General features: G+C 40.0%; 1 protein-coding gene across 2 annotated transcripts in view; it reads right to left on the reverse strand.

The window, feature by feature from the left end:
• EDIL3 (EGF like repeats and discoidin domains 3) overlaps positions 1-17,534 on the reverse strand; it is a 427,880-nt gene that overhangs the window by 205,379 nt on the left and 204,967 nt on the right. For both annotated transcript variants that reach the window (XM_065874095.1, XM_065874094.1), the window contains one exon: positions 13,763-13,891. In XM_065874095.1, coding sequence (XP_065730167.1) covers positions 13,763-13,891 — 129 coding nt within the window. The remainder of the gene's footprint in view (positions 1-13,762; positions 13,892-17,534) is intronic.

A 17,534-nucleotide genomic window follows, 5' to 3' on the forward strand; every position in this document is an offset into this window, starting at 1 on the left:
AGGGTTTACTGAGCTCTTCTTAGTCACTCATTTATTCATTAATTCATCAACTATATTTTGAGTACCTACTACATGCAAAGCACAATTCTAGGTTGTGATCAGGAATCGAGGATGACTCAGGTGGAAAGTGTCTTTAAGCTACCTAGGGAGATGAGAAATACACAAATCAATACAAAGCAAAGTAGAAAGAAGGAAAGAAAAGCGCCATGCAAGGTGGAGAGTAGGGGGGCTTTCTTGCTTAAGGATGGACTGGGAATCATGGAAGTGCTCCTGGAGGAGCCGGGGCTGGCTTTATAGACAAGTGATGAGGGGAAGGGCTCCCGGCACAGAAAGCACATCAGCAGAGGCAGCACGATGGGCATTTAAGGAATGTGAAGGAAGAATGGCAAGTGCTCACTTGGGTGACACATTTGGTGAATAAAGGGGAACACAGAAATAAAGTAGGGAAATTAGGTCAGGGCTAGATTTTAGAAAGAGAAGAGGTTCAGTTTACGGAGCTGGTAACCCTAACTGTGCCGCTTGCTATGCAAAAGCTGGCAAAGGAAACACACAGCTAGACTCTTGCCCTCAAGGACTTCATGATCTAATACGTGCATGGCCAGGCAAATGCCAGATGCTTGCATTTAATTATTCTCATTTACCTTTCTTCTACCGCATGATGCATAGAGCTCTATACAGAAAGCAACTACATACCTGCCACAGCTCTGGGAAGGGCACGGATTCAAAACCATCTGATCAGGACCAGCTCTCCCTGTGCGTACCTTTTATGTGTGACTAGGGTTCTCAGGACCCATTTCTCCCACAAGTGTAACTCTTGTGCCACGTTCCTCTCTGAGTGAGGCTGGAGTCTGCCTTACAACATTATTCTTGAAGGATTCACTGCCTAGGCTGCAAAAACATAGCTCACAAAGCTCTTGCGTTCAGTCTGAAGAGATGCAGCATTAAAGCATATACAACAGGGAAAACGCAGCATTGGACTGAGCTGGTACGAAGGTAGAGGAAGAAAAGTGACTCCAAGAAAAACAGTGTGCTGACTGTATACCACAAATAATGGCAAAGACTCTCGTAGCAAAAGTGGCAAATGGCTCTCTAGATAATCTTGATGGAAAGCATCACTCATCACTCCTTCACCTCTCAGACAAAGGGGTCACCACAGGCAGGGCAACATTAACATAATCACTGTTTCTGGGAGAACCTTAAATGCTGAATCAAAGCTCGTAAAGTAGGCATGGGTGGACCTTCCTCTGTGTGTGTATTTGCATTAAAACATGAATATGTGCAGATGCAAAGGATCCCTGAAATAACTTTCCACCTCACCCCACCCTTGCTTCCTCCATATTTACCATTCATTTGGCAATAACCCCCTCACCTTCAGTGTCTCTACCTCACTTTTTCATCTGTCCTCTCTCCTTTGCCTAAAGTTTCAACCTTCCATCTGAGATTTCACTGTCATTCCCACTCCCACCTCTTCCAGATTATTGAGTTAAACAATATTAACCAAGTTTTTAAAATTACCTAACAATTAGTTAATAAATTGACAATCAATGTATCGACAATCTATTGGCCTTCTCCAAAAGGAGGAAAAAATGGACACTCCTCAAACTTATTTGGCCATAGGAGTCTTGCTAGATGACATGTTATTTTTCTCCACACTAATTTCACAAGCTACTGAAGGCAAATTCTTAGAGTTTTTTGTTCTTCCACGGAGCCCAGCATCATGGAAGACAGGGTATTAGTAGATGATACATTAATGGGTTAATTGTATAATAGACTAATGGTTTAGTTATTCCCTTATCCAAATATTTACTGAGTACCTACTATGAACTTTTTAGGCATAGAGAGCAGAGCAAAAAGTAAACAAATCAAGCCCTTGCTCTCAGGAAGCTTACTGTTTAGAGAAAAATAAATAAATAAATAATAAATATATAATATTTCAGGTGGCGAGGAGTGTTAAAAAATAAAGAAAAGTAAAAAGGTTGGAGAGTAGAGATAGCAGAGGAAGGTTTTACAAAATGACATTTTATTCAGGGTAGTTGGATAAGGGCACTCTGGAGAATTACCACTTGTGCAAAGGTCTAGTACAGAAAAGAAAGGGAGAGAGTCTTGTGGTTCTCTTGGAAAGAGAGGTCAGGTAAGTGAACACAAATGCAAAAGCCCCGGATTGGAAGCAGGCTTGGATGTTGAAGGGCAGCCAGAACGGTGTGACCCCAGCTGAATCAGCACCATGGAGCATGGTTGGGAATAAGGTCAGAAATGGCTGGGAAGAAATTGCATCAGTCTCTTGTGGTCGATACAGGACTTTGGATTTTACTCCAAGTGCAGTGGGAATCCGTGGAGGGTTTTATACATAGAAGTGACCTAACCTGAGCTGTGATCTAAGAGGACCACTCTGGTTGTTGTTTTGAAAATAGCCTAGGGACAAGTGTAGAGACAGCACAATCAGTAAGAGTTTGTCCTGGTGGATAATGGTGCCTCAGGGAAGAAGTGAAGGTAGTAGGGGGTGATCGGAATGTTATATAGCCTTTAAGTAATCACAGAGCATATAGAAGACATTGAGTATAGATAACTCTTCTAAGGCGCTTTAATGAAAAGCAGACAAATGGAACCAAAGTACTAATGTGTTTTGCTCTCTCTCTCATTCTCTCTCTCTCCCCCCCCAACACCTCCCCTTCTCTCCCACCCTCCCTCTCACTCTTCCTCTCCCTCTATTTCTATGTCTATCTCTATCACTGTGTCTATGCCTAGTTCTCTCTTTTCTCCTTCCTCTCTCCCTAGCTATTGAGAAGGTGTATACTCTCAATGACAAGATTTCACTTTTTTAAATTGAGGCATCTAGGCTTCCTATTCTCTCTATTGCAAAATTCGTTCAGATAAAATCAGTGTTTATTTTAGTACCAATTTCTTCTATAATGACTAAAGAAAAAGTATTTTGGAAACTAGTCAGAAATAATAATGAAAGTTTATAAATGTACTTCTAAATTGTCCGTAACACTTTCACATATATTAAATTGTCTGGGCATCATTAACTTGGACCTAAGAGAAGGCAAAGGGCCCAGTTATTTCTATTTTACAAAGAAGGAAACCAAGGCTTAGCATAATCATTAGTTCAAATTGATATGACTTGTTAATAACATAGAAAGAATTCAAGTTTGACTCTCTTCTACATTTAACTTCTTAACCCCCTTAACAATCATGCCTTTACTATTCAAATTAACTATACTCATTTTATTTAGCAAGAGTCAAAAGCAATTCCTTTACTTATCACTGAAAGAGTCTTTTTCATGTGGTTGGGAGGAAGAATACTCATTTAGAAATGCTTTAGTTTAAGATGTATCTTATAAATTGATTAAAACTTCCTGAATATCTAAGAATAATTTACTTCCAAGGAATATATTGCTTAAAATTTCTCTAAACTTATAGGCTGTAGCGTGATTGCAAAATCAATTAGGAATCGTGAGAGCAAAACTGATCAAGTTATATTCTAAAGGCTGATGTTAAATACCCACTCAATGCAATTGTGATTTCCGGATTTCCGATTAGAATGTAAACGTTGTCCTCTTTTTCAAAATCATTATTGTATTTTAGTATGTAATTGTATTTGTCTTGATTTACATATCACTTCCATTACAATGTTTTCTTTAAAATACACTGTACTATATTATTATGACTCAGCTAATGTGAAAGATAAAGTGACACAATGTATCTGGCCATCATCAAAAAGTCTCGAAACAATAAATGCTGGAGAGGGTGTGGAGAAAAGGGAACACCCTAGCACTGCTGGTGGGAATGTGAATTGGTACAGCCACTATGGAGAACGGTATGGAGGTTCCTTAAAAAACTACAAATAGAACTACCATATGACCCAGCAATCCCACTACTGGGAATATACCCAGAGAAAACCAAAATTCAAAAAGAGTCATGTACCAAAATGTTCATTGCAGCCCTATTTACAATAGCCCGGAGATGGAAACAACCTAAGTGTCCATCATCGGATGAATGGATAAAGAAGATGTGGCACATATATACAATGGAATATTACTCAGACATAAAAAGAAACTAAATTATTTGTAGTGAGGTAGATGGACCTAGAGTCTGTCACACAGAGTGAAGTCAGAAAGAGAAAGACAAATACCGTATGCTAACACATATATATGGAATTTAAGAACAAAAATGTCATGAAGAACCTTGGGGTAAGACAGGAATAGAGACACAGACCTACTAGAGAATGGACTTGAGGATATGGAGAGGGGGAAGGGTAAGCTGTGACAAAGTGAGAGAGTGGCATGGACACATATACACTACCAAACGTAAAACAGATAGCTAATGGGAAGCAGCCACATAGCACAGCGAGATTAGCTCGGTGCTTTGTGACCACCTAGAGGGGTGGGATAGGGAGGGTGGGAGGGAGGGAGACGCAAGAGGGAAGAGATCTGGGAACATATGTATAACTGATTCACTTTGTTATAAAGCAGAAACTAACACACCATTGTAAAGCAATTATACGCCAATAAAGATGTAAAAAAATTAAAAGTATCTAAATATAACCAATTTTGTGTCATCTAAAAACATCAAATTTTGAAAATTCACTATCTTAAATAACATCGTACACATTTAAAGCATTGATTATATATGTATATGTGTATATATACCTTTTTTCTTTAAAATTCTAGATTTTATCCTAATGATGCTGTTAAAGGCTAAAAACAAATGTCAGTAACAAGGCATAATGAAAGTTATAACAATATATTATACTGCCCAAGTTCATGACAAGAAATTAAGTAAAAATAAATAATTATAATGCTATTGAAATTAATTAGAAAAAAACAAGTATTTACGGCCCTAGTGTAATCCACTTGAAACGACTTTCCAAATCTGAACATTGTTCAGCTCCCCTCAAGTCCTCATTACCACCTCAGTCCAAGCCACCATCTTCTTTCCCCCAGCAGAGCCTATTCTTCACCAGTAGTCAGAGATCCAAACAAATGAATTAATATACTCTCTTGCTCTCCGCCCTCCAAAGGTGCTCTTCCAATTTCAATAAGATTAAAAAGTCCTCTCTATGGCTTACAAGGCCCTACCTGATCCAGCCCTTGACCAGGCCTCCTTTCTGCCTCCCTTCTCATCATTCACTGTGCCCTAAGCACACACCCCTCTTGGGACCCTAGCACTCGCTACTCCTTCTGGTTTACCTGGATGACCCCTGACATCATTCACATCTCTACTCAGGTGTCAATTCCTGGGAGAAAACTTTGGCCATGCTCTAAAATATCACTCAAAAACCTCTGCTCCTTAGTCCTTATCCTTATAATATGTATTATTATTGTTGATATTACATGTTACTACTACATTATTATGCATTATATATAATACATATTGCTACATTTTAATTCAATTTTTATGAAAATAATTGTAGAGTCAAATGCATTTGTAAAAAACCGACAAAGAAATATGTACACTTTACCGAGTTCTCCACAATGGTTAACATTTTTGCAAAGCTGTAGTATAAAAGCACAACTAAAATACTGCCATTACTATATCAAACTTATTCAGATTTCTCCAGTTTTACTTATACTCATTTGTGTATATGTAAGTAATTCTGTACAATTTTATCACATAAGTAGGTGTGTGTATCCATCATGCTAGTCCATATACCAAATAGTTCCAATACCACAAGGATACATCGTGTTGTCCTTTTAAGGACTCACTTTCCTCTATTCCCTCCCTAACACTTGGAAATCTGTCCTCCCTTTCTAAAATTCTGTCTTTTCCAAAATGTTTTACTTGGAATCATCCAGTAGGTATCCTCTTGGGATTGGCTTTTCTTTTTTTTTTTTTTTTTCCACTTAGCTTCATTTCCTGGAGATTTATCTAAGTTGTATTTATCAACAGTTTCTTCATTTTCATTGCTGAATACTAAGTATTCCATGGAATGTATGTACCAATGTTTGTTTAACCATTCACCTGTTGAAGGACATCTGGGCCAATCTGAGACTTTGTTTATTACCAATAAAGCTGCTATGAACATCCACATACAGACATGTGTGAATTTAAGCTTTCATCTCTCTTGGATAAATGCCCAAGAGTATAACTGCGGAGCAATATGGTAAATGAATATGTCCTATTTTTTAAATTATTTTTTTCTCCATTAGAATGGAAGTCCTATGATACCAGGGACTTGGTTATTTTGGTCTCTTTCCCTTGCTCCTGGCACAGAGCACCTAAAACCCTTGTAGTTTCCTGGGTGATAGGAGTGTCTTTTGTTTTAATGAGGCAGCTGTGGGTGGTCTCTTGGGTGAGGGATGGTCACCAGAAAGATCAAACCACGATTAGAAGCTTGAAATTTTCAGCCCTGCCCTCCCATTTTCTAGAGAAGGGAGAAGGGCTGAAAATGGAATTAATGATCGATCATGCTTACATGAGGAAGCCTCCATAAAAATCTCAATAGTATGGGATTCAGAGAGCTTCCAGGTTGGGGAACATATCCATACTGGGAAGGTGACACACCCCAATTCCACAGAGAGAACCTCCTGTGCTCGGGACCCTCACAGACCTCACCCTGTGTATCTCTTCATCTAGGCTTTCACCCGTATTCTTTATCACATCCTTTAATAAACTGGGAAAGGTAAGCAAGAGTTTCCCTGAGTTCTGTGAGCTGCTCTACCAAATTAAGAGAACTTGAGGAGGGAATGTCCTATTTGTAGCCAACTCTGACAGAAGTCGTTGGTAACCTGGGGACCATCCAGAGTTGGCTGGGGGCAGTCTTGTGGTACTGAGCCCTCAACCTGTGGGATCTGACACTATCTTCAGGTATACCAGGACAATAACAGCCACCACCACCACAGATAGAGAGAAAAAATGGATGGCTGCAAGAGGCAGTGGGTGAGGGAGTGGGTGAAGGGGGTCAAAAGATACAAACTTCTAGTTACAAGACAAATAAGTGCTGGGGATGTACTGTACAGCATGGTGACTATAATTTTAAATACTGTATTGCATATTTGAAAGTTGCTAAGAGAGTAGATCTTAAAAGTTCTCATCACAAGAAAAAAATGTATGTTGCACACCTGATATGAATATAATGTTACGTGTCAATTGTATCTCAATTTAAAAAAAAGAAGGCACAGTTAGGTCAGGAAGTTGAGCAGTTGTGTACGTAAAGGGATGTGTGAGGCTCTGGGAAAAGCCCTGCGACTCTCCAACCCCAGGGAACACAGTAGGACCCAATGTCCTTAAAACGGCTTAACTTGGCCTGATGGTTCCTTAGACCATGTGCAGTTTCAGGTGCCTGGGTGGCCACCAGCAGAGGAAAGTGCAGCCAGCCCCTGAACAATATTTTCAAGGTGGAACCGTCAGCAGAGCCAGGGAGCTCATACTCGTTCCTAAGCATGTGGCAGCCTGTCAAAGCAGTAAGTAAGCTCTCAAAAATTACTTGTCAAATGCGTAAATAAATAAACTCCTGGCCTGAATGAGGAAGACTTCAGGAGAGAATGAGGCCCCACAGGGGTAAATGGCACTGGAAAATGGTAGCTAAGGGCAACAGGAATTAGGAAATCAAAGTTAAATATTGCCACAAACTGAGAGGCCTTGGAAGTTTGGATTACATGCAACAAATTTCTTTTCTTAAACTGTATTTGTGGTACCATCTCTATTCCTGGAGAGATCCTTTATGAAATCATGAGTGAATCAGTTCTAGAAGGTCAAGCCTATTAGTATAAATATACCACCTTCATGAGTCTAACCTTTCTGGCAAATTTTAACATATTTTTGTTCAGAACTTATGGTTTCCTGACAATCAGATTTCTTTTAATAAGTAACAGGAAAAAAGAAGAATGTTTAACTGCCATTTAAAGTAGCAATTTTCAAATATTTTGAGTTTGACAATATCTGAATATTTCATTGCAAAAAATCACAGACTGTGTCTATATTTGAATAGTGTTTCTGTGTAAATATCTAGTACATAGCTCTGCCAGGACAGTGCTCTTTGTGAGACTCCTGAAAAGAGTGAAAACAAGAAAATGAAAATGCCTTGGAACGCTGCCTATTGCAGATAGATTAAGGGATAACATATTTTAAGAACAGTAAGCTAATATCTTCCTCTGGCCTGATTCTTTCAATCAGTTGAGGGTTCTTGCTGTAAGATGATTTCCGTTATATTAAGTAAAGCTTGAATGACAAAATTCAATAAGGTTGCCTGATTATACATTTAGTGTGGAGTTATATTTGTGTATCCCAAGCTTCATTTCTCTGTGAGTATTTCTCTGCTTGGTATCTTTAAGACATAGTAATTCCTGGCAGTATAGTTCTAGAACTCTGATTCCCAGCCTTGGCTGCACATTAGAATCATCTGGGGAGGTTTTAAAACTCCTAATGCCTGGACCATACCCCAGACCAATTAAATCAGAAGCCAGGCATTAGTAGTTGTCATAAGTCTCCAGGTGATTCTAATGTGCAACCAAAGTGAGAACCAGTGTCCTAGAATTGTTTGTGTCAGTTTTACCAGGGTAATTGTTAATAGGCAGACCTGGGTCCAAAATTACTTCTATTGAATTAGAATCTCTACAGATGAGGAAGATGAATCTGAATATTTATCTGTACTCCCAGATGATTCATATACACACCAAGTTCGAGAACCTTTGGCTTATAGAGTTAAGGGGTCTAACATTGACCTGCAAAGTCCTCAGCAAACAGAAAACTCTGAATTCCCTACCTATAGTCAGAAACCTTCTGAGGTTGGCGGCAAGTCTATTTTGGAAGTCTCCTTAGAGGTCTTCATTTAGCCACTGTGGTTAAAGAGCTTGCAGGTGTCAGTAAAAACTCCAGGTTATTTCAACACAGTTTTGAAGTGAATACTTTATTAGGACAAATTTATCCTCTAGTGGGAAAGCTAAAATAAAGAGGCCATCAAGCTAACATTAGAAAGAGTAATTTAACAAAATAATAATTACCTCTTAGAATTAAGGATGTAAGAGAGGAATTCTTATAGAAAAGCATAAAGTTCCAAATTAGGCTTCCCCCCCTGCCCTATAACTCATTTTTTTCAAAAAAAAATTACAATTAAAATTTTTTTAAGAGAAGGGAAAAATTAAAGACCAATAGGCATCCCCATTATATTTTAAAATATTCATCCATTAGGAATTTGTTACACTTTAAGATATGTAAAGTATGTTCTAAAATGTCTCATCTTACTCTAACAAATATCCTATTTAGGGAAACAGGGCAAAGGATTATTAATTCTACTTTTTATAGACATATTATTTCCAGCCCATAATACTGTGTCAAGTTCTCAGTAAGTGTTTATTGAATTGAAATGAATCATTGGATGAGAAAGCTGAATCAAAGAACCATTAAATACTAACCAAGTCTTCATCAATTGATCAAGATAGAACTGCATCAAAAATCCAAGTCTAATCCAGAATTCCTTCCCTAAAAGCAAGTTTATGCCCGTATAACTTGGAAATTAAAGGTCATTCTTTTAGCCAGTAGTCCTCAAGCTTGGCGCACCTAAGGACCATATGGATGCTTTTAACTATATCCAGGGTAACAACCAAAGATTGTGATTCAATAGGGCTGAGGTGGAACCAGATTCTAACAAGCATCACCTATCAGAAAACACATGTAACTGCAAAATATGTAATTAATCCAATGAACAGTGATTGTCAAAACAGCAAATACCATTGGCTAAATCTGAGAAAGGTGAAATATGTAATTTAAAAAAGTAAAATGACTCATGTCCCCAATAGATATTTGTTGAATGTATGAATCCATTAGTCAATAGTATCAAATTAACACCAAACTGGTTTACAACATTTAGCATAATATACAAAGAGGAAAATTTTAGATTCTGTGATTTTTCTGGCCAACTTTCTCAGTTTGAACTTTTTGGCCAACCCAGTAAAAGGAATTGAAGGTTGCAGAGCTGTGCACAGGTAGGGAGAATGCACAGAATGCCTTCAGTAAGATGGGCATAGAATTCTGAGAATGAAGAAACAGTCCTTCCCTAAGGCATTAGATTTGTAACTAGGCAACAAATAAAATATGATTACTTCTAGCCAGCCCAAAATGCGGCTCCCACCAGAAAAGTGCTTGCTTAAAAATGCCTTTCAAAAGTCTAACCTCTAGACAATTTTGGTGTTCAACTCATCTTATAATTTACATCTTATAATTACACACACATATGTGTATATATACATATATGTACATATACATATATACACATAATTACATATATATGTATATGATACACATTAATGTATGGCATTTTAAGAACATGTATAATTTGATAATTCTATATAAAAACCAATACTAATCATTATTAGTTATAAAGTTACAACCTCATGCTATTTTCATTACCAAAACAGCATTTGTAATGGCTAAAATCCAAAATACTGGCAATAACCAATGCTTGTGAGAATAGGAAACTCTCACTCTTTGCTGACAAGTACGCAAAATGGTACAGCCACTGTGGAAGGCAGTTTGGCAGTTTCTGACAAAACTAAATGTACTGTTACCATAAGAATTACACTCTTAGGTATTTACTCAAATGGGTTGAAAACTTATGTCCACACAAAAACCTGCACATGAATGTTTATGGCAGCTTTATTCATAACTGCCAAAAATAGAAGCAACTAAGACGTTCTTTAATAGGTGAACGAATGAACACATTGAAGTACATCCATAAAGTGGAATATTATTCAGTGGTTAAAAACAAAAAGAGATATCAAGTCACAAAAAAAAAGTGGAGGAAACTTAAATACATACTGCTAAGTGAAACAGGTTACTCTGAAAAGTCTACATAGTATATGATTCCAGCTACATACTGTAGGATTCCAACTGTATGACATTCTGGAAAAGGCAAAACCACAGAGACAGTAAAAAAAAAAAAAAAATCAGTGGTTGCCAGGGGTTGGGTGTAGGGAGGGAGGGATGAATAGGCAGAGCACCGATTTTTAGGTTAATGAAACTATTTTGTATGAGGCTTTGGTGGACACATGCTATTATGCATTTTTCAAAATCCATAGAACTGTACAGTACAAATAGTAAACCCTAATGTAAACTATGGACTTTACTTAATAATAATATATTAATATCAGTTCATCAACTATAACAAATATACCCGATTAATGCAACAAGTTAATAAGAGAGAAGACTAAGGAAGGGGGATATATGGGAACTTTCTGTACTCTCTGCTCAATTTTTCTGTAAACCTCCAACTGTTCGCAAAACCAAAACCTAATTTAAAAAAAAATATGTAGGTAATATTAATGCTAGCACTGGAAACATTTTTTCTAATTTGTAACATACTGACAAAATAGTTGTTAAACTAAACCTATTAACTATGTATTTGTCACTCCTATATCATGAAACTTAAAATTCTTTAACTATTTAGCATATTCCAAAAGATATTTAATTCACATTCTGTCATATAGAACTAAATTAATAAGCCCTGCTACAACGGGATGTCTGAAGAATTTTTTTCAGTTCTTTTCCCAAATGAAATGTTCATATTATATTGGTCCATCTCTGATTTTCACTATAGTTTTTATTAGCAAAAAGATAATATTTTGCCTGTAATGCATTGTTATGTAACTGAATGCAGAAGTTGCTACCTTAACCTATGAGATGACTGGTTATAGCTACTGAAAGCCTTGTGCAGTTTTTCTCAAACTTCGATATGTGTGGGAGTCAACTGGGGATCATTTTTAAAAACAGATTCTGATTTAATTGGTTTGAGGTGGCACCTGGTAATCTGCATTTCCAACAAGCTTCCAGGAAATGCTGATGCAGGACTACACTTTGAATAGCAAGGTTCTAGAGTATATCTAGGCTATAAGATAATTACCACTGTGAAACGCAAACCCAAATCCCTAGCAGTTCTTGCAAGGGACTAAACAGCTGCTTTTTTTGGTTCTCCCACCTGGAAAAGCTCTCAGGGCTTCCAGCACTTCTAAATTTTCTTTCCCAATATATAATCCTTTTCAATTTTATCTGTAAAGAGGAAGACCTGATAACCTTTGTACAGTAAGCAAGCTACCCATTTAGTCATAATACTCTCCTAGCTTGTATGAGCCAGAGATCATTTATTTCTAGTTCAATTCCTCTATTTATATGTCTTCAAGCACAGAAAGGTCAAGTGACTGGCTCAGGGTCACTTATCCAATAACTTAGAGGTCAGGTCTCAAATCCAGGTCTCTGATTCCAAATCCAATCCCTTTCCCTTATTCTCTGCTGCTTCTAATAGTGATGCACTTCAGAGAAGAGGGCCCAGTTTGTTTAGACCACAAAATCCCAGTTCTAAATATACCTCAGCCTCCACCTTCCCATAAACCTTAAACATAGGTTTAAGGTCTTACAGAACCTGAGTCTTGAAGGAGGAACAGGATACTGATCAGAGGGAGGGGAAGAGGGGAATGGCGAACGTCCTAGCATGAGTAGTGAATATATAAGCCACGAATACTAGAGTGATGATTAAGACCATGATGTTAAGAATGAGTAAGGCAAAATTGGATATGTCAGACAGAGCCAGATTTCCAATCATCAGCAAAAAATGCAGAGTGCATCCTGGCTCTGAGACTTTGAGAATATTGCGTACTTTTCTGGAGACCTGCAATGGCCAGGAATTTGTGGAATTTCTGTAGAAGCCTGTTATAATACATATAATACAGCCTATTGTAATACCTACACTGCTTGTAACTGTCTCTAAGGGCTCAGATCACCAACAAGGGACTGAGAAGCTCCTGATTTTTGTCAGGCTGAGTCCAAAGTCCCCACAGCTGATTTTTCCTTATTGTAGCATCACTGCTCAGCCTTCACACATGAATATCTCAAAACATCTCTGGAAAGACAGAGATGGGAGCCCAGAATCCTGGCTGCCTTGACATTTACCTAATCACCTGAAGAGAATATTACTAACTTATTGGCAAAGCTTTGTGACATAGTGTCAGAGCAGCATCCAGAGGAAGACAGTCTGGCAACCCCACTTGAGCCACCAATCAAGGGCTGCTTGCATAGAGCACACACACTTACAGAGGAATCCCCTCTTGAAATGAGAATAGAATTTTCATGATGGGATGCTGTCCAGTGTTTAGTGGCAAGGACTGCACCCAAGGTCATATCATCCTAACTTTTTTTTTTCCTGTGCTGCAGGGTTCTAGGGTGGAGAGTGTAAGAGTATACAAAGGCAGACTTTTACTGTTAAAAATCCTTAGAAGGACAGTAACGTTGAGCCATACTTCTAAGAAGAAATCATCACAAGTGGACATATTTTGTTTAACTTCAGGTTAAATAAGAACAAGCATAAAAGAGAGACATGCAGATAGCACAGTTGTTGAACTTACAAAGATTTTCACACTAAAATTGCTGACATGTGAGAAGGAGGAAACTGGCTTATAGATAGGTCAGAGTGGGCAGTTTTCTTTTCTGGGTATCATCTCTGAACCGAATCAACAGAATAATGTCTAGGAAGCTTGAAGAATGCAGCTTTAGGACAAATGTGAAAGAAAGAGACACATATCAGTTCAATATAAAAGCAGCATTTTGCAAGTATGGCTGAACAATGATGAAAAGGGTCAACACGCCTGGGAGGATAGAAACACAGTCTAGGAGTCAGTGGGGAATGTGGTGTATTCAGTGGGAGAGAAGTAGCATTAGCCAATGGCCAAGGTTCTTTGCTGCTCAAAGATTCTATCATTCTATTACAAACAAGAATAATGACTTGTATATTTTGCAATCAATGATAATAAAAGCACAATGACTGTGAATGACTTACTGTGCTGACAGTGAATCCCATTAAATCCTCGGGGACATTTACAGACATAGCCTATGAATGTATCCCCTCGGTATGCTTCACTTATTTCACAGGTTCCTCCGTTATGGCACGGATTAGGAGTGCAGGGACCTGAAAGATAGAGAAAGAATATTGCTGCATGATGCATATGCTTTAAAGTAGACATTGGGTCAACATTTTGCAATTAATTTTATAGAGGAAAGTGTTCTGGATATTAGTGCCATAGGAAATGTAGTAGTTGGGGGAGTTCTAGAGATCAATGGCATGGGTTTGAATCCTGGTTTCATCACTTTCTAGCCATGTGGTCTTGGACGATTTATAACCTCTCCTTACCTCAGTCTCATCTTCTGTTGAATGCAATACTAATACAATCTACCACAAAGGGGGATGATAGAGATGAAAAGAATTCATACAGGGCTTCCCTGGTGGCGCAGTGGTTGAGAGTCCGCCTGCCAATGCAGGGGACACGGGTTCGAGCCCTGGTCTGGGAAGATCCCACATGCCGCGGAGCAACTGGGCCCGTGAGCCACAACGACTGAGCCTGTGCGTCTGGAGCCTGTGCTCCGCAACAAGAGAGGCCGTGATAGTGAGAGGCCCGCGCACAGTGATGAAGAGTGGCCCCCTCTCGCTGCAACTAGAGAAAGCCTTCGCACAGAAACGAAGACCCAGCACAGCCAAAAATAAATAAATAAATAAATAAATGAGGGGGACGAGGGGAAGATGGCGGAAGACTAAGACGCGGAGATCACCTTCCTCCCCACAGATACACCAGAAATACATCTACACGTGGAACAACTCCTACAGAACACCTACTGAATGCTGGCAGAAGACCTCAGACCTTCCAAAAGGCAAGAAACTCCCCCACGTACCTGGGTAGGGCAAAAGAAAAAAAAAAAAAAAACACAGACAAAAGAATAGGGACGGGACCTGCACCAGTGGGAGGGAGCTGTGAAGGAGGAAATGTTTCTACATACTAGGAAGCCCCTTCGCGGGCGGAGACTGCGGGAGGCGGAAGCAGGGAACTTCGAAGCCGCAGAGGAGAGCGCAGCAACAGGGGTGTGGAGGGCAAAGCCGCAAGATTCCCGCACAGAGGAACGGTGCCGACCGGCACTCACCAGCCCAAGAGGCTTGTCTGCTCCCTCGCCAGGGCGGGCGGGGCTGGGAGCTGAGGCTCGGGCTTTGGTCGCAGCACAGGGAGAGGACTGGGTTGGCAGCGTGAACACAGCCTGAAGGGGATAGAGCACCACGGCTAGCCGGGAGGGAGTCCGGGAAAAGTCTGGACCTGCCGAAGAGGCAAGAGACTTTTTCTTCCCTCTTTGTTTCCTGGTGCGCGAGGAGAGGGGATTAAGAGCTCTGCTTAAAGGAGCTCCAGAGACGGGCGCGAGCCGCGGCTAAAAGCACGGACCCCAGAGACGGCAGGAGACGCTAAGGCTGCTGCTGCCGCTGCCAAGAAACCTGTGTGCGAGCACAGGTCACTATCCACACCTCCTTTCCGGGGAGCCTGTGCAGCCCGCCACTGCCGGGTTCCTGGGATCCAGGGACAACTTACCCGGGAGAACGCATGGCGTGCCTCAGGCTGGTGCAACGTCGCGCCGGCCTCTGCCGCCGCAGGCCCGCCCCTCCCTCCGTGCCCCTCCCTCCCCCCCCCCGTGCCCCTCCCCCCCCCCACGACGCCGCAGGCCCGCCCCTCACTCCGTGCCCCTCCCCACCCCCTCCCCGGCCTGAGTAATCCAGAGTCCCTGAATCAGCGGCTCCTTTAACCCCGTGCTGTCTGAGAAAAACACAGACGCCCTCCGGCGACCTACACGCAGAGGCGGGGCCAAATCCAAAGCTGAGCCTCTGGGAGCTGTGAAAACAAAGAGAAAGGGAAATCTCTCCCAGCAGCCTCAGAAGCAGCGGATTATAGCTCCACAATCAACTTGATGTACGCTGCATCTGTGGAATAGATAAGGAATGATCCCAAATTAAGGAGGTCGACTTTGAGAGCAAGATTTACGATTTTTTCCCCTTTTCTTCTTTTTGTGAGTCTGTATGTGTATGCTTCTGTGTGAGATTTTGTCTGTACAGCTTTGCTTCTACCATGTGTCCTAGGGTTCTATCCGTCCATATTTAAAAAAATTTTTTTTCTTTCTTAATATTAATTTTAATAACTTTTATTTTACTTTATCTTCTTTCTTTCTTTCTTTTTCCTTCCTTCCCTCCTTTAGACAACGAATCATCCCAAATTGAGGAGGTGGACTTTGAGAGCAAGATTTATGATTTTTTCCCCTTTTCCTCTTTTTATGAGTGTGTATGTGTATGCTTCTGTGTGAGATTTTGTCTGTATAGCTTTGCTTCCACCATTTGTCCTAAGGTTGTATCCGTCCGTTTTTTTTAAATTTCTTTTCTTAATAATTATTTTTAATTTAATAACTTTATTATATTTTACTCTATTTTATTTTACTTTATCTTCCTTCTTTCTTTCTTTTTTCCTTCCTTCCCTCCTTTCTTCCTACCTCCCACCGTCCCTCCCTCCCTCCCTCCTTCCTTTCTTTCCCTCTTTCCTTCTTTTCTTCTTTCTTACTTCCTTCCTTCCTTCCTTCCTTCCTTTCTTTCTTCCTACTTCTACTAATTCTTTCTCTCTGCTTTTTCTCCCTTTTATTCTGAGCCGTGTGGAGGAAAGGCTCTTGGTGCTGCAGCCAGGAGTCAGTGCTGTGCCTCTGAGGTGGGAGAGCCAACTTAAGGACACTGGTCAACAAAAGACCTCCCAGCTCCACATAATATCAAACGGCGAAAATCTCCCAGAGGCCTCCATCTCAACGCCAGCACCCAACTTCACTCAACGACCAGCAAGCTACAGTGCTGGACACCCTATGCCAAACAACTACCAAAACAGGAACACAACCCCACCCATTAGCAGAGAGGCTGTCCAAAATCATAATAAGTCCACAGACACCCCAAAACACACCACCAGACGTGGACCTGCCCACCAAAAAGACAAGATCCAGCCTCATCCACCAGAACACAGGCACTAGTCCCCTCCACCAGGAAGCCTACACAACCCACTGAACCAATCTTAGCCACTGGGGACAGACACCTAAAACAACGGGAACTATGAACCTGCAGCCTGCAAAAAGGAGACCCCAAACACTGTAAGATAAGCAAAATGAGAACAGAAAAACACAGCAGAGGAAGGAGCAAGATAAAAACCCACCAGACCTAACAAATGAGAGGAAATAGGCAGTCTACCTGAAAAAGAATTCAGAATAATGATAGTAAAGATGATCCAAAATCTTGGAAACAGAAGAGAGAAAATGCAAGAAACATTTAACAAGGACCTAGAAGAACTAAAGATAAAACAAACCATGATGAACAACACAATAAATGAAATGAAAAATACTCTAGATGGGATCAATAGCAGAATAACTGAGGCAGCAGAATGCATAAGTGACCTGGAAGATAAAATAGTGGAAATAACTACTGCAGAGCAGAATAAAGAAAAAAGAATGAAAAGAACTGAAGACAGTCTCAGAGACCTCTGAGACAACATTAAATGCACCAACATTCGAATTATAGGGTTTCCAGAAGAAGAAGAGAAAAAGAAAGGGACTGAGAAAATATTTGAAGATATTATAGTTGAAAACTTCCCTAATATGGGAAAGGAAATAGTTATTCAAGTCCAGGAAGCACAGAGAGTCCCATACAGGATAAATCCAAGGAGAAATAAGCCAAGACACATATTAATCAAACTGTCAATTTTAAATACAAAAAAGCA

The sequence above is a fragment of the Phocoena phocoena genome, chromosome 3, assembly GCF_963924675.1.
Source record: "Phocoena phocoena chromosome 3, mPhoPho1.1, whole genome shotgun sequence".
Lineage (NCBI taxonomy): Eukaryota > Metazoa > Chordata > Mammalia > Artiodactyla > Phocoenidae > Phocoena > Phocoena phocoena.